The following is a 25607-nucleotide window of genomic DNA, read 5'->3' as shown; positions in this document are numbered from 1 at the left end:
TCTCTTACTGGGGATGGGGGAGAGCACAAGGAAATAGCTTTGGGGGCCATCAGCAAGGGAGAAGAGAAACCCTCTGGTCATCCTCAGGAAATAGATTAAAAACTCCACCTGCCTCTACTGACAGTCAGGTGCTTGCTGACTTGAAGACTCCTTTTTATCTCAGCAATTTGACGTGGAAAGAAGATTGCATCCAAGTCTTCCTTTTAGCTACAGGTTTTGCATTATTGTGCATACCTCCATTAGGTTGAGTTTCATGGTGCTTCTCATCTGAAGATGTGCTGAATACTGTATTTTTGATTTAAATTGAGATTTTTCTGAAAGTACTGATGGAAATGCTATGGGTTCTCTCCCCCATAGCATGATCTAAGCATGTCTTTGCACTGTCACTTCTGTATTTCTCACATGTTTCTGTCTGGGTTTTGCCTGTTTCTACCACTTTCTGGGCCTTGCTGCTGACTCTTACCAGTTTTATGAGGAGTGCAAATTCCTGCTAGGAACAGGTCTGATAAAATCATCACATCCTTTTTCTTTTCCTGTACCTACTACAGTGGAGGTATTATTATATACACATTCACACATGTAAAATAAAGGAAGGGAAAAAACAGAGTTGCCAAGTTTTCAAGCTTTGTTTCTTATTTGTACTGTGTGGTTTTCAATGCAAAGTCAGCAAATAACAGTAACTCATCATTATTCCATTCACACCATTCAAGAAGAATGTCTTCCCTAGTATTGGTTCCTCCAAAAGCCTGGGTTTAACTCCTCTGAGCTCTTTCCTCAGTTTCCCTTCCTGGTTGTAGCTGGATCAGGTTGTTTTAAATATCTGGAGTGCAACTTCATATGATTACTTTATTTGTAGGTAAAATGTTCTCATTGTGACCAGAAAGGGCTTGTTTCTCTTTGTTAATATTTATAGAAAAGTTGGATATAATATATGTTATTTTTTTTAAGGAGGGCATCAGGAGCAAAGGAATGGTTTAAAGATTGAGAAATAAATGCAGAGTAGAAGAACGAAATTTCCCGAAACCTTATCTTCAGGTGGGGAAATTGGTATTCTGGATTAATTCCATTGTGGACACTTCTGAAAGAAAAGTGGTTTTTTGGAATGAGGATATATAGAGCATTTGCAGAGTTGGTTATTCCAGAAAACTAAATCATATCCAAATAGCTGTGTCAGGTCATTTTCCCCTTACAGACAGTAATATCCTCAGGAAAAGACATTAAAAGTCCTGTCTGGAGGCTGTGGTGGGAAAATGGGCTGGTTGTGGTAGGTCAGGGTTGCTGTGCCCTCTCTGCTGGCACAGACCCCATGGATGCTCCCTGTGGAGCACAGTCAGGTGCTTTATGGCTGCCACGTCCCTGCTGGTAGCTCTGGTGCTGCCCTGTGAGCTCTGTCAGGGCTCTGCAGGATGTGGAATGACCAGGTGGCATCACTGCCAGGGAGGGAAGGGCACAGCTCATGGCTGTGACATGGAAAATCACCCAGGAGTAACTGGGGATGGCTGTGGGCCTCTCTAGTGAGAGGGGACTGGGGTTTGCTTTGGTGTTCTGGAAGAAAGAGTGATCTGTAATAAATGAGGGAGGTGTGGCTGTGCAGTGGGGAACCAAGCTCCTGTACAGGGTTGTTTGAAAAGCAGCTTCCCCCAAAAGGCTGCTGTGGGCAGCCAGGGCTGTGTTGGGGAGGTTGGACTAACAAGGCAGGACTGGAGGGACTTCCCAGCATATCACATCAGCCCTTGTTAGCAGGGGCAGGCATGTCTTGTGACCTCCATCATGAGTCTGTCAAGCTCCATCTCGAGCAGTGTAAGCTTTTGCCTTTTCTAATCCCACTGTGGGATTCTTTTTTTCCTGGAATTCAAGGTAATTGCATTTAAAGAATTCAGTGATCTGTTTCCCGGGAGCTTATGTGTAACGAGCGGGCAAGGCCTCCAAGGAATGAGTTCATGACAAACTGGTCGAGAAACTAGGAGCCTCCTGGAATGTCCTTAGGCCTAAACACAGAGTGTGGAATCCTGTGTGGCTCCCATCTCTTCACTAGAAAGGTGCAGCTCAGGTGTCTCTGCAGGGACTGCCTGTGTACAAAGGGTAGGGGTGATGTGCTGGAGAACAGTGCTACTGAGGCAGCCAGGTGAGAGGGAGGGCAGAGGAAGTGAATTCTTTGGAGAAAGCAGTCATCTGCCACTGGAGCAAGTATCAGTGCTTTTTTCCACCTTTTTCTGGCACCCTGGCAGGACACAGATGCTTGAGGTGTGAAGAATCAGACTGTAACTCAGCAAGCAAGATGCATAACAATAAAAGACAAAGTCAAAGTTGGGTCATGGTGCCCTGCAGAAGACATGGCCTTGCTGGCATTTCATTTTTGGAGGACTACAGGTTGAAGAGTGTCACTTTTTGTTTGTAACCCATTGCTCAGAAATGCCAGTGTTATCTAGATTTTACTTATCCTTCCTGGAGTTCTTCAGCCTGGAGTTCCAGAGCAATGCAGATGAATAGAAATGCTGCTGCCTTTTAGCACCAGGGGATCAGTTCTCAAATTCCCCTGTTGAATTTCTCCTGCCCACAGCAGACTGAGCTCCTTACTGGGCCTGACCAGCAAGCTCCAGCAAGCTCCCTTGCTGTCAGTCTGTCAGAGGCTGTCAGTCTGAGTTCTGCTGAGCATCCAGAAGGTCTTTAGTTAAGGTGATTGAAAACTGGGGATGTCATGTGAGGCAACAACTCTGTGTTTAACTCTTGTGAACCTGCCAAGACCCATAGCAATGCTGATGGGCTCATTTGAATCATGATTTTCATCTGGAAACTAGAAAGAGAGAGGATTATGTGGGCTTTTTGGCTTACTTGTGGAAAACCAATGGCCTCTTTTCTTTATTCCCTGCTAGCAGCGCAGTGGTATCACTGTACTTATGCCTAAAGGTGTTATTCTTGTAAGAATCTGTGAAAGGTCTTAACTTCATTAGAGGTGCTGTTTGTTTGGCAGGTAAGGATGGAAGTTCTACTGTGTCTGAAGCCAGAATATTGCTTTTAGCTGTAGGAGGAGCTGTAGGTGTGACTCAAGCACCTGTGACACCATCATTTGATCTTTCTGCCTGCAAGCACTTCTAAGTGAGCCCTTGCTGGTGTTGTATCCAGGATCCAAGATGTGTTTACCCAGGGACAGATTGCTTTGCAGGTCTCCTGTTTGTCCTGCTGTTCTCTCCAAGCCATGTTAGTGGCCTCTGTCCTGGGTGGATAGCATTGGATGGGGTTTTGTTGTGACCCAGAGTGGCTCTTACAAGAAGAACAGCTTTAGCCTTTTCTGTTCTGTGGGATTGCAGTGATTTATACCAGAACTTGGACATGGATTTTGCTGGCTAATTTCATACATGTCTTGTGCCATTTCACAGGAATAAACTGATACTTGTCTGGACATAATACTGTTAAAAATAACCTTTGTTTTTCTAGGAAGCAGGATCTTCTGTTTCTAAACTTGGGGGAGGTGGGGAAAAGCACATTATTCTGCATGTGCAATACTAGATGCCTGTTTGGATCCAATGACAGCACTGAAATGTCTGTAACAAAGTTAGAGCATATAATGTGCATGTGGCCTTTGTGTTGTGCAGTAACATGGTGCTTCTTTTGCTTTTTTTCCTGAATAGGGAAGAGGACAAGAACATTTTTGATTACTGCAGAGAAAACAACATTGACTATGTAACCAAAGCCATTCAATCAAAAAAAGTGGATGTGAATGTCACAGATGAGGAGGTATGGAGAAAAGATAAGGACCATCAATCTTTTATCTGTTTTGTGTATTAATTCACTGCTACTCCTTTTTAAAATTCCATGGATAGAATTGTTGTAACAAGGTGCTGCAGCAGTTGGACAAACACTTGGTTGTTGAGACAGGGTAATCTGTTTGGAAACAGCTTTCCACTGGATTTCTGGTGATGTGGATGTCTAACTGTGGGGCTGTAGCATGTCAGATCACAAACTTAGTTTCTCTATTATTTTCTGCAATACCAGCAGCCATTTGCAGAGTAAGATCTTCTCAATACCTCCCTTTCTCCACTTTGTACCCCACTTTGTGGTCAAACAGAAGTAGGAAGTGAGAGAAACAGCTTTTTTGACCCATGAAGTCTGTTCAAGTTGAAGGAGGATTTCTGACATGCCACAAGCTTTTCACCATTTCAGATAGAGGGGAAATGAGATGTGGCATTCACATTCTCTGAACAGAGAGACATAATTCTCTCAGAGCTTTTTCCTAGAAAAACACAGAGAGAAGAGAAAAGCAATTCTTATCTCTACTTGCCACTCCTGTTATCTTGCACATGTGAAATGTGCTAAAAAATTGTTTACCTAAAATAATTGGTCGATTAAATTTTGCTAAAGATTGTTTTGTTTCCTTAACCAATTAAAAAAAGCTGTGTCCTGGCTGTTGGGAGACAGTCACGAGTTTTCTTTAGTATTCTTTAGTATTCTTTGTAGTATAGTATAGTATAATATATTATATATGATATGATATAATATATGATATTATATTATATATTTTAATTAATATAATATATTTTAATTAATATAACAATTGTTCAGCATTCTGAATCAATAGTCAAATACCCATCATTTCCTTCATCAAGAACAGCCTAATTTTACTATAATGAGTGACAGAGGCTTTCCAGCTTCCCAAAACCAGTGACATTGTCCAGTCTTTATCTGCTCATCAAACTCAAACCACCATTTCCCCACAGGGAGATAATACAGGCATTGCCAGAAATCCTAAGAAAAAACAGTCTAAAATTGTGAATTGACTTCATCCTTTTTTTGGCAAGAGCAAACAAACTGGGGGCAGTTTTCCTGTTGATCCTTCAGGAGTTGTGGCCATACCAGGTTTGTCACCTTGGTTTCCCTGCTTGCACACTGCCACCTAGCCCTGTCCCTCGTCCAGGCTGAGCCCAGCTCCTTCCAGCACGTTGTGTTTTGGTGAACAGATGAAGTGCTTAGACATTCATAGACTGAGACGCCACAAATTCAGTTGGGTTCTCCTGTAGCTCTAAGCAGATTTCTGCCCTCTGAGCCATGACAGCCCCGGCTGGGGCTCTGAATGCTGATGGCAGGACCTTTTAGTATTAATCAGGAATTCATGTGAATTAATTTTCAGAGGAGAGGAGGGAGGGTGTTCACAATCAGGATTGGAATTTCACATCATAAATTCAATGAACTGAAACTGTCATGTGCCACACGGTCGCTGCAACAGCACAACAGCACTGTTCCTGAGCTCCATCCTCCTCCTGCTGATCACAGGCTAAAGGAGGAGATGGCCAGGGCAGTCCCACAGAAAATGCAGTGGAGTCTGTTTATTAATGAAAGCTCATTTTTAGGATCACATGCTTGCAATAAGTGCATGTTAGCATTGCTTTGTTTTCACTGGCAAGATACTCTTTTGTAATTAGCAGCATTCAGAAGCTTGTATTTTCCTTTCTGTTCAAATATGCTTGTTTTCAGCCAAAGAAATACTGTTTAAAAAAACCTCAAGATATTTTGTGGAAGCTGAAGTATCTAAACTATGTAAAAAACTACCAGATGACATCCTCTCTGGGAGTTATCCACAAGTCTCTGATGTAAAAGAAGTCCTATTTCTAACTGGTGGATATTAGTAGATGACTGTTGCAGAGTATGGGATTGATTCAGCACAGGCAGGAGCCAAAAACATCTGCTTACCTGTGAAGGACTTGTGAGGGCATTCCCACTGGGACAAAATTCTCCCATAGATTAAATTCTCACAGCTTCCACAATTCTGGTTTACCCCAACAAATGCTCAAAAACCCAAAAAAATAACATACCAAAAAGAAGAACCTGAAAGAAATAGTTGTTTCATTATATGTTATGGGACTGAAAGCATTTCCATTGTTTGGTATCCAAGCATGTTCTTCCCAGTCTGGGAAGTAACTTCTTTTCCAATATCATGCAGGTTGATTGAAGTTTTAGAACCCATTTTAGACTAGAGATAACCCAGACTGAGCCTTTCATGAAGTGTATGCAGGCACAATCTTGTCATTTTTATTAAATACATCCTGCCAAATCCAAAAGTTGCCTCGCCTGGCTTCTGGACATAATTCACACTATCAATCCTTTGATTTAAATACCTATAAATTGAAAATATCAGCAGGGTACATACAAAGAGTTAACTTCTTATGAAACAAAATCTACTGAAGCACCAAATAGACTTGTGCTAAGCTGCAAAGACACTCAGCTCAGCCTTTCCTTGGACAATAAAGACTTGGCTGGGGTTGTAGCATGTTTAGATTTTATGTGGTATGGTAGTACTCCACTTAATTGTATCCCCTCCATTTTGTGCAAACCTGGAAGAAGTCAATGAAAGGAGAAAGGAAATCAAAAATAAAAATGTAAAGTGTGGATGAGTCAAAGCAAAAGGATTTCAGAAAGGGCAGCAGAAGATCCTGGGGTTTAGATAGATGCACTGGGAAACTTCCAAAGCATAAGTGGCCTTCTCCCCAGAAGAAGTAAAGCTGTTCATGTGCAGCATTCAGGCCAACATACTGCTAACAGTTTAGATATGATAAACTTCAATTTAGAATTAAACAAAGAACCTAATGACAGTAATCATGTACAAGCTTCCATTTACTGTATCTAAATTGCCCAGAGTTCAACAGAATCGCTTGCATTCACTTATAAGAAGTAGCACAGACTAAAACAACCTGTTTTCCTTGTGTATGTCAGCAGGACTAATGGAATAAGAAATGGACTGTGGCTGTGAAGTCACCCCAGGCACATCCTGGGAGTATGGCTCATTTGCTGCCTTTTTGAAAATAGTATTTCTCCACCTTCTAACAAACCAGGAGCTGCTCAAAGGCAGAGATGAGTTGCTTTTGTAATTTGTGCCAAGGGCTGTGGAGGTTGTACCTAGATAATTTTTTTTAAATTGTTGGATAAATCCCAGTAAACAAACATGTTACCTGTGTGCAATGTCTAAGCCCTTGCCAAACTTTAATGAAAGGCATCTGACAGGATGCTCACTTGGTCCCTGATCCTTGTGCTTTTGAGACAGTAAGTGCCAAACTGGTGCCAGCTTGCCAAGAAAAGGACAGGGGGGAAAATGTATTTGAAGAAGGGTCACATCCTTCTGGATTTATAGGCTTTCTCCCATTAGAAAAGCTTCACCAAACATTTCAGAGCTCTGAAAGTGATTGACTTCCAAGTCAAGTTTACCTGTCTAATAGTACCAACACCCTTCCATTCACTGTTCCTGCTGTCACAGGGGGATACAGCCATTCTGTAGATATCTGTCTCTTCTTAATTACTGCTCACAGGACACTTGCCACAAGTTAGAGTGGCTCATTGCTACCCAGCCATTATAGCTGCAAGCATCGTGCCTGGAAGTGCAGTTTTATACTGTAGCACATCCATTCGGTTTGGCTTTGTTCTCCCCTTTCTCTGCTCAGGCTAATTGATGTGAAAATCATTCCCATCCATTTGTCTGCCGACTCAGTGGATGGGAGACAAATCCCTGTCCTGTGCTTTGTTTGTGAACACCCTGTGACTTGGAGCTGAGCAAAATTGATGTGCTGTTGGCTTGAGAAACTGCTGCAGGAGCTGGCCAAGCTGGCAGCGGTTAGCCAAGCAAAGCACACAAGATTTAAAAGGCAGGGTTAGTGCACTTGGGCTATTTTTATGCTTTTTTTTTTTAATACTTCAAAGGTGGGGGGGAAATGCATCTACTCTCAAGTAGGTTCTGCAACAACTGTTGTGTTTGAATTGCAGGGAGGGAGTACCTTGATGTTTGACTGCATCTAGCCAAGACCTCACTGCTGCAGTGTTTCCTACGTGAAATTATTCATGTTGCTTTGAGTCTCTCACTGCTTAATGAAATAGTCATGTGGGAATTGTTTTGGGAAAGCTCAATCTGTGGCCCTTAAGATTCCTGCCACATTGTTTAAACACGCAAACACATGCTGTATGCTGATATCAAGCAGCAGCTGGGCAGACTAAAGAGTTTTTCAATATGCAGAGGTGATATCCCTGCTAAACAAAGATTGGCACTGTATTTTCAATTTAAACTTGACTTATCACTAGGGTTTATTTTAAGAAAGACATAGGAAACAAGTGGATTTCATAGCTGTATAGCTGCCTAAGTATGTTAGCTGGAGCTGTTGACTGTTATTCTGTGTTCTGCAAATAATTGTGAATATTATCTAGTTTCTAAATAAATGTGAATATTATCTAATAGAGCCATTAAAGTTGAAAAAGACCTCTAAGATCATCAAGTCCAACCATTTTAAATACCAAATGTGTAGTAATGCTTTTTGTTATGCAATAAGTGGGTTGAGATTCTTCTGGAGGTATTTTTCCTTCCACATCTCCTGGTGTGCTCTTGCACAGAAGGTCTCCAAAGCCCTTTGCACCCCACGTCCAGGGCACAGCATGCTGCAGACATTTCTTGGGTGGAACATGTCAGCTGTTTAATAGTGCACAATTACAATGCAGAGCCATTTAAGGCACTAATTAGAAAATATTGTATCCATTTAGAGTTGTGGAGAAAATATATAGGTAAGCAGAGCGTAATTACCCAAAGTGGAATTGGCCCAAGACTTGAAATCCATACTCCTGCAAATAGCACAAGGAGATTTTTAATGACTATGGATGATCAGGCTTCAGGGTTTTGTCTTGTTCAAAAAGCACCAAGTGTAGCAGAACCAGCCTGCCAGTGTCATGGCAGGACCAGTTGCACAGTGCTCTGGTACCCCTGAGCTGTCACAACTAACTGGTGGTTTTCCTTTATTGGTCTCAGCCAATTTCAGCACCAATAAAATAAGATTCTCCAGAGACAAATGCAAACCAACATATTTTAGCCCCTAATCTGTAGCATGGATTTTGATATAAAGCATAAAAGTGCCTTTGTTTTATCATGTAATTGTACAATGAATACATTTGAATAATTGCAATATTATACCTCTACACATATATCAAGACACTGAAATCATCTGTTGAAGTATTTCTTGCTATTGTGCATATTTCAGATGTGCCTCTTCCTTTTGAGATAAACATCTGTGGCTTGAAAAAGTTGGTATTTGTCCAACTGAAATCCTAAGTAATTACCAGTCCAGAGGTGAGTTAAGGATGCTAAATGTGAATTAAAGATCTCTCCATATTTACCAATTGTTTTAAGTTGTACTCTTTCCCCCTTGTAGATTCTGATAGGGGTGTTGAGTGCAAGAAAACGAATCATTAAATGGCCTGTGGATGTCATCAGTGCCTCCATAGAAAGTCACTGTCAGAAAATTCATTCTAATGCAAGGTTAATGACTGTAACATTAAAATTACGTGTTACAAAAATTAATTAGTGGCTGGGTCAAAAAGTGTGAATTTCCTGACTTAAAATCCTGCTCTACCTCTGCTGCCCTGCCCAGGAATATCCAGCAGAAGCAGTGTGAGCTTTGGTCACAGGTGTCTTCTGCCCCTCCTGCTTTCTGGCACCATGGCCAAGAAATTTGGCTCAGAGTTCCCATTAGCAGATAAATGAGTTGCTCACCTTGTTCCCCACTGCTTTGTCAAGAGATTTATAGCCAGGCATGGGCTAATTTAAATGATTTCTTTTGTGAGGGTCTGTAACTGTTTTCCTTGGCATATTGAAAAACACAGGTCAGTCTGATGGTGTCACAGCTTGAGGGAGGTGATTCCTGGTGATCTGCAGGGTGATTTCCAAGAAATCCCCTACAAGTGTGCTGTCCTAAACCAGGAGAGACTGATAGAACATTAAGGCTAATTTGCAAAGTGTACATAGGAGGTTTTCTTCCTTGTTTGCCATCTCAAACTACTTTGAGTTCACAGAATTCACAGAATCACTGGGTTGGAAGAGACCTCAAAGATCATCGAGTCCAACCCAGCCCCAGCACCTCAAATCAACCCTGGCACCCAGTGCCACATCCAGGCTTTGTTAAACACACCCAGGGATGGGGACTCCACCTCCTCCCTGGGCAGAACATTCCAGAACTTTATCACTCTTTCTGTGAAAAGCTTCTTCCTGATATCCAGCCTGTATTTCCCTTGGTGCAGCTTGAGGCTGTGTGCTCTGGTTCTGTCAGTTCCTGGAGAAAGAGCCCAGCCCCAGCTGAGCACAGCCACCCTTCAGGGAGCTGTAGAGAGTGATAAGGTCACCTCTGAGTCTCCTTTTCTCCAAGCTAAACAACCCCAGCTTACCTTTCTCAGGGATCCTAAGCTACTTCCCATGCCCTTGGGCATGCAGGAAGATCTGAACTTCCATTACATCCATCCCATGGCGGCAGACACCTGTAGGAAGGGGATGGGAAGCAAGCTCTGAAGGTTTGGGAGGTGCTGGAGGTATGGATGCAGCAGTCTGCCCAAAAGAGAACAGTCAGGGGTGCCTGCCCAGACACCCAGTTTTAATCTTCTCTTCCAGCAGGGGCAGGACCCATGGCTTGGGTGCTTCAGACCTGCCAGAGGAATGAGCTTTTGGGGACTTGGCATCCAGGTGACTTAGGCAGCACTGAATATCCTGCCCTTGCTGTGTAAGTCACTGCTCCCAGGAAAGTCAGAGGTGCCAAAATCCTAAATCTATACAGGAAAACAAATCATGTGCTGGCTCCTGTGTTTCATACTTCGCTGCTTTTCCCCTCTACATTTCTAGCTGGCTTGTGGGTGTGGTGCTAAATTAATGAAAAATTGAACTATGTGTCACTTTTGACATTTCTAGCATTATTGTGGAAGTCCAAATCACCAGTAAGTGGCATACTAGTATTATTTTGTATTTTTTATTAAGTCTGTGTTAATTTTGGTATTGGTGCTTAGTACTTAATTGCAAGACTGATTTTCCATGGCTTCTTTTTTTGCTTGGCTTTGTTAATTTTCTCCTGGCTCTGGTTTCAGGGCCGGGCTCTGCTCCACTGGGCATGTGACAGAGGACACAAGGAGCTGGTTTCAGTTCTGTTACAGAATGCTGCTGATGTGAACATCCAGGTAAGAGGGAGCACAAGTAAATGGGATTGATGTGTTACACAGCCTCCTGACCAAATGTTTCCATGAATTCTAAGTTCTTCCCAAACTCCACAGCAAGTTCTCTCAGGGAATTTATCACAGAAAAGCTGCTCCATTCTGGTGAGACCCCATCTGCAGTGCTGTATCCAGCTCTGGCGCTCCAGCACAGGGAGGACATGGACCTGTTGGAGCAAGTCCAGAGGAGGTCACAAAGTTGATTAGAGGGGTGGAGCACCTCTCCTATGAGGCTGAGAGAATTGGGATTGCTCAGCTTGGAAAAGAGAAGGCTTCAGGGTGACCTAATTGCAGCCTTCCAGTACCTACAAGAAAGACAGGGACTGTTCACAAGATCATGTAGTGACAAGGGAGAACAACTGAAACTGAAAGAGAGTAGGTTTAGATTAGATATTAGGAAAAAATATTCTCCCCTGTGAGGGTGGGGAGACCTTAGCACAGGGTGCCCAGAGAAGCTGTGGCTGCCCCATCCCTGGAGGTGTCCAAGGCCAGGTTGGACAGAGCTTGGAGGAGCCTGATCTAATGGAAGGTGTTGCTGCCCATAGCAGGGGTTTGGAACTAGGTGATCTCTAAAGTCCTTTTCAACCCAAACCATTCTGGGATTCTTTTATAAGAACATCTTAAAAAAAGTAATCTGGGAAAAATAACATAATTTTGAGCCACTGAGGTTTGCAGCCCACATATCTGAGCTTAGCTAGCACCAGTTTTAGGATGTCTGAACAGACCAGGTTTTGACCTAAACTGGTTCAGCAACCACTTTGCAAATGGTTTCTTCCAGCCAGCCAGTCTGCCAGTGCTCCTGAGTCAACATTCCCAGTTCTGTCTTGTTGTAATTAAGGGCTGGCCTGTGTAAGTGTGATTGTATTCAGAAATAATTGTCCAACATATTCCTGATTGTGATGAATTGCTCTTTACCATCATGGCACTTTTTGGCTCTGCTCTCCTTCCCAGTTTGGACATAGATACACCTTTGCTGATGCATCTTTGCACTCTTACTGGTGAGATCTGAGCAGCCTTCAGTAAATGCTTGGGTAATTTGTAAGAGGTGAATGTGAAGCAGAGCTGCAGTATGAGGGCTTGTGGGCAGAGCTGTAGTGTTCACAGGCTACAGATAGCTGTGTTGGGATTTATACACACTTCAAATTGTTATAAAAAAGTCTGTCTTGCCCTTTCCAGGGCAGAATTTCTGGTGGGATGGATGTGATGAAGCACAGCTCTCTGGTGGCTGGTGAGATCTGTATGTTTGTGCTTAGTTCTCCAGGGTTTCAGCTGTAATGGATTTAATAGGAGTTTTTCCTGACACAGAAGAGGGCTAGAGTGAATCCAGTGCAAATGGGGGGGCTTTGCACACCCTGTCCATCTCCTGTCAGTCAGATTTAGGGAGTGCTGTGTTGGATACAGACAGGAGCAGCTTTTTGTTGAAATTGGGAAGGAGTGGAACCAGGCTCCTGCCCATTCCCTTCACCCTGGCAGCCTGGGAGATGGTTCTGGGTTCTCTCTGAAACATCTCTTCTCTTTGACACTTGTGTCATTCCATTGGAGGTAAAGTTTGACTCTTAGAAGAAAAAGCAAAAGAGAGAATCATCATATTTTTCCCCCCCCAAGTATTAATTTTCTGTTAAATTCTTCTCTTTTCTTTTTGATGCATTGCACATTTTCTAACCAGATTATTTTTGGCCAGTAACAAAAGGTTAATAATAGTCATAAAAAGAAAAATCAATCTTTGATATGTTTTTCCCCACCAAGGTAATAAAGGAGAATTTTTTAAAGGTCTCTATTTGCACGTAGGTGTGTTCCCAGAGAAAGCAGACACATTTTTATTCTCAGCCATATATAAATTGCAATAACATTTCAAGACTTTGTTATTTCTTTCTTTTTTTTTTTTTTTTAATTTTGACCTTTACCCTGGAAGAATTCACATCCAAACCAAAAACAGGAGAAATTTTAAGAACAACCAGAAGAAAAAGGGAGAGGGAGAAACTCTGGCTTCCTAACAGACCATAAACACCTCAGCATCTGCTATAACACATTACCAAAGGCACTTTCAGTTAATGTGTAGGCTGTACAGAGCAGTGGGTTCAGTGTGAGGGGATAACTGCTGAATGAGTGATGCTGTTTTTCCAGATGTGCTCCCAGCAGAGGTTTCCTTCACACCTCTGTCCAAGCAGCCTCCACAATCCCACCTGCCTCTCCAGGTCATCAGGAATTCTTCTGTCTCGTTCAGTTTTGCAGCAGCACCTTCATTCAGGCACCATGAGAGATAAAGAATAAATTAGGGATTATGAGGGTTATGAGCAGGTAGTGAAGGAGAGGAATGCTACAGACCAATTTTTTTTTAATTGCCTGTGTTTTAGTACGCTTCTAAAAAGTTAGTCAAACAGCATGACAGATTTATGCTCTCTTCCATTACCTTTTTAATAAATGTTCTTCCATCTTGGCTCTTTTGCAGTCTGCTAAAGGATTTTAGCTGCCCTAAGCAGGCAGTGACAGTGCTGCTCTGCTGGGTGACCTGGAGCAAGTCTTACCTGCTCACTTGTATTATTATTATTATTATTATTATTATTATTATTATTATTATTATTATTATTATTATTATTATTATTATTATTATTATTATTATTATTATTATTATTATTATTATTATATAAATTTATTAAGGCCTGTAGATGTGCCTTAATACATTTTTGCTCCCTTATTTTAGTTACCTTTATACTGTCTGTTGTCAAAGTACTGCAGTGTCTGGATCAAAAGGGTCTGCAAGAGTCAGCTTATTGCTCTTTGCTGATAAACAGCTTTAGGAGCAGGAAGAGAGGTCTCCTGGCTCTGCTCATTCTTGCAGCATGTTCAAACCCACTTTAATTCTGGGAATAACCCCGTGCCCCTGGACTGCAGTGATCCAGGGTCTGTGCTTTTTTGTTTCAGCAGTGGTGCTGCAGTTTCCAAAGGGTGGTCACTGAAAAGCTGCAGCCACTGAATTCTCTGCTTGTTCATAATTAGCTCTAATAGCACATTTGAAAAGAGGTGCTAAAGCAATTGCCATGGGCAAGGGAATACAAAAAGGCAGCAGGCTGCTCTGCTTTGTTGAGAAGGGGCGTTTGTGTAATTGAATTACCTAAATCTCCAGTGCCAGGGGCCATGTCAAAGTGGGAGGTGGGATGGTGTTTTGGAGCTCTGCTGGAAATACCCAGAGCTTAGGGCTCAGTCAGAGAACAGCCTCCTTCACTGAAGCTGTTTGCCTACCCCAGCAACATAACAGCTGCTAACATCATGTTAGGGTAAAAGATTCCAAGCATAACACAGTGGTAACATAAGAGTTACAGAGGGGCTCAGCAACACGATTATAATATCCACTTCTAGCTTTAAAACATAAGAAGACACAAATTTTCCTTGTAGAGGATGAGCAACAAAGGAAAACCCCTTTGCTCTATGGGGAGAGCTCCTTCTGGGTGTGAGGTGCTGCTCAAGCAGCTTTAGAGGCGCTCCTTTAGTGTATTTGGGGGACACAAACCATAGACTTTCCTCCTGGACTTCCTGTGGCTGCATTTTGTTTCATTTGTGGGTACTCTGTACTCCAGAATAATAATCCATGTGTTCATGGCATGCCCTTGGGAGTGTATAGGGAGCTATCTGGGAGTGGTGCACAGCAGCTCAGCTTACTGTGGTAAAGCTTTTCAAGCCTATCTGGCCATGTGAGCAAGTCTTAACATAAATACTGTGAGTTGTGAAGGGAACTGTATCACTGGACACACAGGTTAATTAAGGGCTGGGTACATATCTATGAGGTAGAGCAGCTGAGTTTCAACCATTTCTAAATATTTTATGATTTTTAAACTGCATCATTGTGCAGTTATCAATGTTATGGTAATAAAGTTCTGCACTGAAATTTTTCTGTAATTCTGACTAAAAGGATGAAAAAAGCTGTAACTGATCTTCAGTTTTTATTTCCTGTCTTTTCACTTTCCTGGTAAAGTGCAGATCAGTGCACTAAGACTTTAAACCACTGGTGAGCAAGTTCTCAGCAATCGCTCATGGACCCTTCAGGTGTTTGAGAAGGAAACTTGAGACCAAAGCTGAAAATCATCAGGTTAAGAAACCTGTTGCTAGTATATGTGGGGTTTATTTTATTCATTCCTATGGAGTAGTAATTTCAGTGAAAAGCATCTGGTGTCTGTGCTGTCTGCAGAGAGCATTGGTTGATTTTTAGTACCAGTGTTGGATTTGTATCTTGTACCAAGTCATGCAAGGCTTCTCAGTCATATTTATGCACTGAGGTGGTGCTTGTCAGCATATTTTGAGTTAGATTGGGGGTTTTTTTCCTTTTTTTTTTTTTTTTTTAAGGCACTTAGAGTAACATGTTGCCTCCCCAGGCTGTCTTTCCTCCCAGTTCCCAACTTCCCTCCTCTATTTGCATCCTAACACTGATAATCAGAGTGATCCTGGAGACATGGAACATGGAGCAGCCATCTCCTTTTAATACCTTCACTGACTGGGGATAAAAAAAAGAAAAAACCTTTTCAAATCAAGACAATACAAACATAATAAATGGCAGGGAGGGTTCATCTCCCTCATGACTCAATCCTTTTCAAACAACATTATTATTGACTGACCTATTGGTTGCCAAAAAGGAAAATCAATTGTACTAGAAGTAGTTGCTGGGCCACAGATCACAGTACTAACCCAGCAGAGACAGGTTGATTTTTATCAACTATCCAAAGACTAATTTCCACCATTAGCTAAAAATTAAGTAAAAATTATGGATATGTCGAAGATTGCTAAGATTGGTGGACTGCTGGTTTTGTGTGTTTGTGTGGATTTTCTCTTTTTCTGCCTGACTTCTAAAGGGCTTCTGTCTGTACAGGGTAAAAAGAAGCAAGGAATAGTCAGGCCTGCTTGCATGCCTGCTTTTTTTTTCTTTTCATTCTTCTTCATTTGGATTTTACAGCAAGGGTCTTGTGTTGGAGGCATGTAGATATTTCCAAATTAAGCTGGTCTCAGTAAATGTGCATCCCTTCCCTGCCTCCTGCACCAAACATTAGTCATGCCCTCATGATCCTGTGCCTGTAGGGAGATGGAGAAATTCATGTGGATGTTTTTGCTGTTGTGACCAAGGACGACAGGCTCCATCTACACATCTTTCCCCCTCCCCAGTGAGATGGGGGATGCAAAAACACTTGTGGGTGGGTGCCAGCTGCCAAGTCCTCTGCTGTTCTGACCATTCTCTAAACCTGGCTGAGATTAAATAGGAACATGACAGCCTCGTGCCCTTGCAGTTAATGTCCCTAGGATCAATTTGTCCCTAAATATACTAAAAGCCTGGCTGATAAAGCCAGGAGGGGTCCTGTCCTGGACCTGATACTGCAGCAGAGTCTTTGGCATAGGTATGCTCACAGCAAGCAAAGGATGTCACAGGTACTGCTGTGGGAGGGAGCTACAGTGGCAAACACATGGGGGCACTAGCCAGAGATGAAAAGCAAAGCAATGAGAGCAGATTTATTAACCACAGTAGTGTCCTTCTTACCTTAACCACCCCCCATCCCCACCCCCGTCTCAGTATTTCCGTGGTCAGGTTTGTTAAGCAGATCTCTGAAGACTCTGCAGCCATGCACCCCTTCAGTTTTGACACTGCTGCCAGTGGGTGTGGAAGCCATTAGCCAAAAGAAAGGAGAGATCTGCTCAGTGACAGAGGGTAGCATTCTACATTAAAGCATTGACATGGTGCCAGTCACACAGTTATTACAGGTGGCACAGCTCCATGTCTCTCCTGCGAGTCTCTCTGTGGAATGTAGATTGGCAGCAGGTTGAATGTTAAATGGTCACCACTCAGCAGATGCTGTTTTTACCTACTGGGAGAAAAGTCCCTTTCAGCAGAAACATTTGCAAAATATTTGCACTCTAAATATATGCTGGGAAAGACAGAGATTTATCCCAGGTTTGCTCCTTAGCTTCTGAAGCCACCTCAGGCCTCATCAACACTAACCATCAGTTGTACAGATGATGAGATGTTTCCTTCTGCTTGTCCAGGCTGGGGTTTTTTTTTAGCATTGTTTCTTCCTATCTTCCAGCTTGACATATCCAGTCTTTGTTTCTTATGCAGCCTGTAGACAGATGAATCATTGCTTCATGACTGGTGCAGCAGAGCAGTTGGCACCCTTGCAGGCAGCCCATGTGCAGCACTGCCTGCAAAGCAGCTCAGCAGCCAGGAACTGCTGCAGGCTCCTGTGTCCTGCAAAACCAGTGTTTGAAAAGTGAAATCCAAGAGCTGGCCTGAAAAAACTCGCAGTGGTCTCTGCTGCTTTGCCCTCAAAGTCTCCTTTTGGGGTAATCAAACGGCAGGACTGAGGACAGTGGCACATTTTAGTGGCTTGTGGGCCCTGTACTGAGGGCTGTGCTGTGCAGAGGGAGGCATTTCCATGGCCAGTGCCGGGCCAGGAATGCAGAAAGTCACACAGTTTTAGCTCAGGGAGCCTTGTGCTTGATTCCATGCCTGACAGCACAGCTCTGTTGTGGTACACTCCCTGTCAAGGATCACAGTAGACAGAAGCCAGCAGCAGCAGTGAGGTTTGAGATCAGTGCAGGTGGCACTGTGGAGGAGAAACAGGTACCTTGCTCCCCACTGCATTCAAGTGTCCCTGCAGAGGCAGGAAAGAGCCTTACCTTGAATGCCTCCCTTCGAGGACATGGGATGGCCCCATGGCCCTTGGTCCCAGGGTCATCTTTGAAATCAGCATGTGTTAAAGCACCTGTAATTCCTGAGGTCATTGTTGGAAATGCTTTAGCCCCTCATTAAGGTGTTTGGGTAACTGCACAAACAGGATGCCACTGGCAGCCAAGCTGGTTCTTCAGGTGAAGCATCACCCTAGGAGTGGTCTCTAATCACCCTAGGAGTGGTCTCTAATCACCTCAGGAATGGTCTCCAGCCTTGCTTCATTTCCTATGGCTTTGGTGTCACTGCTCCCTGTCAGAGGAACCACCAAACCATCAGCTACCCTTTGCTCAGGAGAGATGGTTGCTAGAACATCTTCTTTTACCATCAGCCTTTTGGAAAAGCTTCCCCCTGTTTTGAAGAAGTTCTGCCACTCACCTTCTCCCTGAGGACTTCTCAATTTGAAAAAAGTCTCAAGGCTTTACTTCCAGATGGAATTTTATATTCATCTCTTGTTGGCACTTGTTTCTTCTGGCTTGCTCTAAAAATCAAAACCAACAAACCCATACAAAACAAAAAAAAAAAAACAACAACAAAAAAACCCCAATTCTGTGTAAATCATTGGGGCATCTCAAATTTGCAGTCTTCAGCACAAAGTACTTTTAAGTTTTGCTAAATAAGATTGTTCTAATGCTTTAGATATTGGGGCAGTAGCTCTTCAAGTTTATTTTGGTTAGATTTTAAGTAAGATTTTTCATGATTGTAAGTGGATTCTCCATGGATTGTAAGTGGCAGAACAGCACTGAAAATGGCAAAGCTAATTTAGTAGGTTCCTGTTTCTCAACTAGTGCGTGTTACTTTTGCATCCATGTCAGTGTTTGCATCCAGTGTCAGTGCAGGAGACTTTCCAGCTCAGAGTTGTGTCTCTGGTGGCAGGGAAGAGTGAATGCTTAGGAGACAGAGTAGGGTAAGCATACAGTGATAATTTCATATATTTTCCCAGAATCCAGGGCTTGAAGGCTTCCTGAACCACTGTTACTATTTTTGCACTTCTGGATTTTTCTTTGATAAATTTCTTTCATCCCTCTTTGAATTGCCAAACTTTATGCTAGTGGGAGTCCTGTAGTTTAACTGTGCATTTGCCTTGCACTTGCCATGATCATTTCATGTGAGAGCCTGTTTTTCTAGTGTAATGAGAAACAGTAATTGTTCCCCCAGTTACCTTCTCTGTCCTGCTTTTGACTTTCTTGGCCTCCTTGATTCCCCTTGATCACTTCTTTTTCAGACTGAGGAGTTTTCTGTGTTTTATCCTACCCCATTTGGAAGCTGCTCAGTAACTTTGCCACTTGTCATTCTTTGGGTCATTTCTAGTTCTTCTTCATTCCTCCCAGATGAAGGGAGCAGCACTTCTCCCAGTGCCCAGGCTGTAAGTACAATATGAGATATAATGAAGCAATATAGTCATGTTTTCTTATTTCCTTTTTTTTCCCCAATGCCTCCTTGTTGTTTGTTTTTTTATTAACTGCTGTTGCATACTGAGCTGGTGTTATAGAGCTGTCTGTAATAACTCATGATCTGTCTCCACAGTGGTTGTATTAGCTAGCTCAGAGCCCATTGCCCTGGATTTAGACTGAAGATTGTTTTTTCCACATGTGCATTACTTGGTGTTTTTTTAGAGTTGAATTTCATCTGCAGGCTTTTTATCCTGTCACCTTTAGATCCTTTTGTAGCATTTTACAGGCAGCTTTTGGTTTAAAGGACTTGGATAATTCACTCCCAGCCTGCTTCCCCTGTTCCCTTCTGTGGGCTGAACAACCCAGGCCCTTGCACAGATCCCTCAGAGGCTCCAGCTCTCACCAACAATTGTGCAAGCTGGTTGTTTACTGCTATTCAATCTCTAATTTTGTAATCACTTTCAAGCAAAGACCTTCCCTCTTGCTCTATGATAGCATCATTTAAATACTCTTTGGTGAGAGGGTGTGTCCAGAGGCTTTTGGAAATCCATGTGAACAGGCATCCCCACTGGTGTGGGACTGCAGAAATCTTGGGACAGCAAAGGCTGCTGCCACCCTCTCTCTGCCTGTCACAGAAAATCTACTCAGTTGCTCCCTTTTGTAACAAGACAAGTAAATCCTATCTTGGAGTAATCTAGTTTATCTAACACACCAATGGACTGTCCCACCTTAGACATTCCATGTTGCAATGAGTCTTCCCTCTTTTAACAGTGCTCAGCTTGGCTGGAATAGAAGTTTGTTACAAAGCAAAGGCCTGAACTTCCACAAAGGTGTGTTGAGGCTGTGTGTGGTGCTCTTTCTCAGGCTAGGAGGTGCCTGTCTGCAGGCTGGGTACCAGCATTGGAAAAACTGTTGAACTTCCATCATCTAAATCCGTTTCTGCTGTTCCAGCCAATTAAACATTAAAATGAGCGTGACAAATAAGTGTTTGTTTATGGGTCAGTAACTCTGGAGTGTGGCTGTGACATGGCTGCCCCAGACAATCCATTTCAGGGCAGGCCTGGGCAGCCTGACATCCTTGGGTGTGTAATTGCTTTTATAGGGAAAGGGAAGCAATAAGGATAATGCAGCTATCAGGCCCCGACTCACTAGTTCAGAAACTTCCCCTTGCCAATCAAACTCCTTTGGTATTCAACCAGTTTTAGGCTTGTTCCAAAGGCATTATTGTGCTGTCAGAAAATATCCTGATGGATATATGCATTCTCTCCAGTGTTGGATGTTACTTTCTTGGTTTTGTCCACCAGCCAGCCCTCAGTGCACACTTTATGGCAACAGACAGGCCTGTCTTGTCCCTCTCCCTTGCTTCCCCCTCCTATATTATATATATTTTTTTTTCAGCACTATTAGATTATTAAATGCTTAATGACTATTCCATTCCTGCTAACTATACTTTTGATGAGCTGCAGTAATAAAACTTTGTAACAGCAAAACGTGTGTCTGGTTCCTTTATAGGAAGGGCACATTTGGGGAGCTGAAGTAATGGGGGATAAAACTCAATTAATGAATAGAAATAAAAAGAAGTAAATGAAGTAATCAAACTCAGAGAAATTAGTATTGGCAGGTCTTGAATGATGCTCTTGGATGAACAATCTTTCAAAATCCTTCCTCGTATGCCGCTGCTGTCTCTTTATTTATTATTAAAATAACATGATCCATGAGGCGCTCGGGGTGACTCCCAGCCTAGCTAATTCTAATTAATCCAGTCAGGGAGAGCAGCAGGGTAAGTAGAGCAGTCTATCGGATTGAAATTCATAACTTAATTGAGGTCAAAGTCCTGGGTTGGGAGAACAAAAGTCTTTCACTGGGACCAGGCAGATCAATAGCAATAAATATCTGGCTTGGATGCAAGTAGCTTATAGTGACAGATTATCTGACACTGGCCAGAGGTCTTGCTCTTGTTCAGGGCAAAGTCCTATGGCATGTACAATGGAGGGTGACTTTTGCCAGTGTTCCCTCCAAAACCCCAAACAACTCTTGAAGGACTCGTAGGACCCTCAGGAGAAGGATGTCCATACAGAAGTCCACATGGGTCATGCTGAAATTTGATTTCTCAAGGTACAGGTGTCTCATCAGTAGCACAAGGGCAAGTGTCACATTAGTGCTGATGGAGGCTGGAAGAAGTTGCTCAGGCTTACAGGAACTTGGAGCTAAATCACAGTTTGTCCAGAAAAAGACCTTTAGGATCAGGGGAAGCTGAACTGTGGATGGATGGGCTTTATGCCAAGTCTGTATTTATAGCACGTTTACATAGGAGGACAGAGGAAGGTTGGAAGAGGGAAGTGTAAATAATCATTAAGTTGGGTTTGTAGTGTGAGAGAAAACAGCAGAGGAAGATGTGATGTTGCCTATTCTTCAGAAAAGCATCCAATGTCTGCTGTTGTCGCCTTCATATTTCCTGGAAAAATCTCTTTGCCTAGGATTCTTCTCCTGGGAAACTGAGAAGCCTCAGAGAAAAATGAAAGCAATAATTATATGATTCGCTTCTCCTGTGTTTTGCTGCTTTGGAATGTGTTTGGATATTGTTTACCAACTGTTGGTTGTTTCATTGGTTTCATGTGAATTGTTTTGACTTATTGGCCAATTACCACCAAGCTGTGTCGAGGCTCTGGAAAGAGTCACAAGTTTTCTTTAGTGTCTTTCTAGCCTTCTGTCTGTATCATTTCTGTATTCTTTAGTACAGTTTAGTATAGTTTTAGTATAGCATTCTTTAATATAATATAGATCATAAAATAATAAATTAGCCTTCTAAGAACATGGCTTAGAAGTCATGTTCAGCATGACTTAGTCAGATTCATCATTTCCTCACTTTCGTCAGGGGTGAGGAAATTTAAATACCAGATGCTGTGACCTCCAAAATGATCTGTTCCAAGGGGTTTGCATGGGCTAAGCATGGCTGCTTTCCCAAGCCCTTGCCCTCTCCTAAACCAGAGAGGAAGTCTGAGGTCCTTTCTGGGATCTGTGGCCTTGCACTGTGCACACAGCTTTCCCTGGGAGTGGGCACTGAACTATTCATCAATACCAGCAACTGCAGAAGCTTCTCTGAACTTTGAAAGAAGCAGGTCCTTCGGCTGGAGTTCAGAATTAAAATGCAATCTTCACCTAGGCTGTTATTAATGCAACATTTATGCAGATTGGAGTGTTCTGCTCGTATCCTCTTTGCAGAGGACAAATCCTGCTGTGGTCAGCACTTGATACATCCCAGATGGATGTTGTTCTGCCAATGCACTTCAACACAGCTTGGAAGAGAGATGGAAACCGCAGCTTGGACCCAGCCAGGGACTTGGTTTGACACACCTGCTCCTCCCATTAACACTGCATGAGGCTAAAGCATCTCTTCTCATCCAGAAATGTTCAGAAGATCTCTTTGTCTCCACAGGTCGGGTTTCCAGGTGTAGGGCAAAAGCCTTGGCTGGTCAGGTGTCAGGTTTTAATGTGATGAGCAACTCTTGGTTTTCCTGGGTGTGTAAATGGTACTTCTGTACCCTCACACCCTTTTGAAACTGTCTCTGGGAAACACCTCTTGTTTTCCACTGCAGGACATTTGCTTTGTGAGGACAGAATGAAGTGAACAAGGCAACTGTTCAGTACATATATATATATATATATATATATATATATAGACACATCCACTTGCTTTTTCTATATACTGCTGTTATTATCTACTACTTACTATTCTGCTATATACTGCTTTCCTCATTCATGTCCCATCCATGGCACAACCTCCTCCTTCCAAGCTGGTGGTTTAACTTGTTAGGACCCTAATTACTGAGCATTTTAGACAAAAACCAAAAAATCCATTATTCACTCTCCAGATTCTTGGATATTTGTGTGCTCCTGTTTCATTCCTGCCCAGCCTGTACAAGAGCAAAAGGTTCCTGAAGCTGTTAAACACTGCAAACAAAACTGCACTGGCAACTGTCATCAAGGGGAAAATGGGTTGAGTGATTTTTTTTTCTCTGTATAAAAACTAACAGAAAAATCCAAGTACTGAACAATTCATCGCTGAACAGCAAGATCTCATGAGCAAGGCATCTTGAATATACAGAACTTTGAAATTGCACTTTAGTTTGAGTCATGGCTCTTCTAAGGTTTAGGAGGAAAATAATTTAGAATATGAACATTAACATTTTTTCCTCTTTATAGAGCCACACCTGTGATGCAGGTGAGAGAATTTGTTTTTTTTTTTTCATTTAAGAGAAATGACAAGATCTGTCCATTCAGAGCTGGGTTTCCACAGTAATATCTTATTAAAAAACATAACAGTAGATGCCCAGATCTGTGGGATATCTGTGGATTCAGTGAAGAAATTCTGTTTATGGCTCTTTTCAGAGTCAAGTTTAGGTTTCTAATTCTCCAGTTTTGCTACAGAATCCCAGCGTGACCTTGAACAAGTCACTTGATTTCTTTCTGCTGTGCTTTCCCATTTGGGAAATGGTGGGGCAAATAATCGTTTTTTATCTCATGGATATAACAAGATTATAAAAATATGGTACTTTTAAGAACCTTAGAAAACTGATGAAATGAAATTAAACAGATCCTGCAGTCTGGATAAAATGAGATGAAACAAGCATGAAACTATTAGTGAAAGAAATGTTTCTTTATCTTCTGCAAATAAAAATGCAAAGTGATTAAGTGGGTCTTTTCTAGCTATTAGCAATAGCAGCTCTAGCCAGCTGACTTCTGCCACCTTTGTAAATTAATTTGTGGGGTACAGTCCTGAATTTAGTATCCTCACAATAAATACCCTTAAAAATTTTGTCACCTTCTGTGATGCACAACATTACTGCCATGATAGTACTGCAATTAACTTGCCCTGCAGATAAAAAGTGGCTGCTTTAAATGAGATACTCTAACACAATCCTTTGCAAATTTATTTTAATTGATTTTTTTTCCCCCTCCCTGTGATATTTCCTGCCTTTGCTGTATATCCAGCAGTATTTTTGTGAGGCAGGGGAAAGGAATGGGAATAAAGTTAGAGGTTTTTCTTGTCCAGGATTGGGCTGGAGGTCTGGTGGAGCAAACCCCCCATGTCCCTGCTGCTGGCAGCAAGGCTGAGCACAGTAAGTGATGAGCTTTATGTGGGTGTGAGGTGCTGGAAGAGGAGGAAAGCCCCAGCTCAGACTGTGGGCATTTTCCTCCCCTGGCTTGGTGACTGGGTGAAAAAGTCTCTCTTTCAGCACTGCTCTCAAATCCAGGTAGGGATTAATGAGCAAAACAGTATGGGAGGAGTTTGGACTGGTTGACTTTCACACAGAGGGAAGACAAGCAGAGTATTTCAGAAAGCAATAGGCTGGAACATGCTACAAAGAAACTTTGAGATGTGTGCTGGGACTCAGCCAGAGGCCAGATTACCTGTGTTCAGGAAATCTCAATTTACTCTTCTTTTCTTTTAGTTTTTTGGGGTTTTTTTAAACTCAAGTTTTAATCACATTGGGACTGTGCAGGTGAAATCCAAATCAGAAGCCAGGTCTGCCAAAGCTGGTTTCCTTCTCTGTGATGTCCTTCCTATTCCTGCTGCTATTGTGGGGCTGTTTTGAAGCAGTGCTCACAGATTACATGGTAATTTGGCTTCTGAAGTGGGGTGAAATTGAGCATTACACTTTGAATTCCAGTGGTTAGACTCAGAAGAGATTTGTAAAGTTACGGCTCAGCAATTGCAAATGATCCATTTTTCACAGCTTAATGACCGAGGGCTTGTTTTTGGAGTGATGGGAAGTGATCACATACACTCTTACCTCCAGCACTAATTGCAGAGTAAAAGAGGTTAATTTAAACCTTGGAGGCACTTTTGATCTGGATCTTTAACAGCAGCAGGAAAATTCAGAGCTGTGGTGACTTCAAATCATTCATTTTCCCTCTCAGAAGGAAAAGTTAAGCATGGATTTGGTCAGTTTGCTCTTATCAGCTGGAAAGAAACAACTTGCTAATCCCAGTCATCTGAGATAAACCACAATGTAAAGGTTCTAAATGTGTATTGAGACAAAAATGGAAGATTATATAAACAAGTCATTTAGGCATGGATTTTAAATCATCCTTTTTTTGCCTGTCAGTTCAAGTGTTCCTCTTGTTCCCATTTAAATTTTAAGGCATTAGGCAAGAGCAAAGACCATCCCTGTCCCAAAGAGATCATCTTGGCATCAGATACAGTGCCACAGGTAGTGCAAATGGGAAGGCTGAGTGAATGGAAGTAAGAGAACAAAACAGAGATCAGCAGAAAAATGGAATTCTTGGCTCATGGCTTCCCCAGGCAATGCCAGACAGCAGTGACACAGAGGGTCATGGCAGAAGGAGTCTTAAAGGAGGATTTAAAGGATGGGAAGGTGTCATTACTGAGGACTTCTGGCAAAGGATAAACACGTGAATTCCTTGCTTAAATCAATGGGACTTTTACTGGCATGTGTCCTAGGGCTGAGTGTGTCCCTTGCTGGGATCAGTTAAAAAAAAAACCCTGCAAATGC

At 42.4% G+C, this 25607-nt stretch overlaps 1 protein-coding gene across 1 annotated transcript in view; it reads left to right on the top strand.

Annotated features, from left to right (window-relative positions):
* The window catches only part of ACBD6 (acyl-CoA binding domain containing 6), an 82960-nt gene that overhangs the window by 33238 nt on the left and 24115 nt on the right, over window positions 1-25607 (top strand). Inside the window, exons 5-6 of the mRNA XM_066555533.1 lie at window positions 3630-3735; window positions 10870-10959. Of these exons, the coding sequence (XP_066411630.1) occupies window positions 3630-3735; window positions 10870-10959 (196 nt within the window). The remainder of the gene's footprint in view (window positions 1-3629; window positions 3736-10869; window positions 10960-25607) is intronic.

The sequence above is a fragment of the Molothrus aeneus genome, chromosome 9 (genome assembly GCF_037042795.1).
Source record: "Molothrus aeneus isolate 106 chromosome 9, BPBGC_Maene_1.0, whole genome shotgun sequence".
Classification (NCBI taxonomy): Eukaryota; Metazoa; Chordata; class Aves; order Passeriformes; family Icteridae; genus Molothrus; species Molothrus aeneus.
This window is presented reverse-complemented; position numbering and strand designations above follow the sequence as displayed.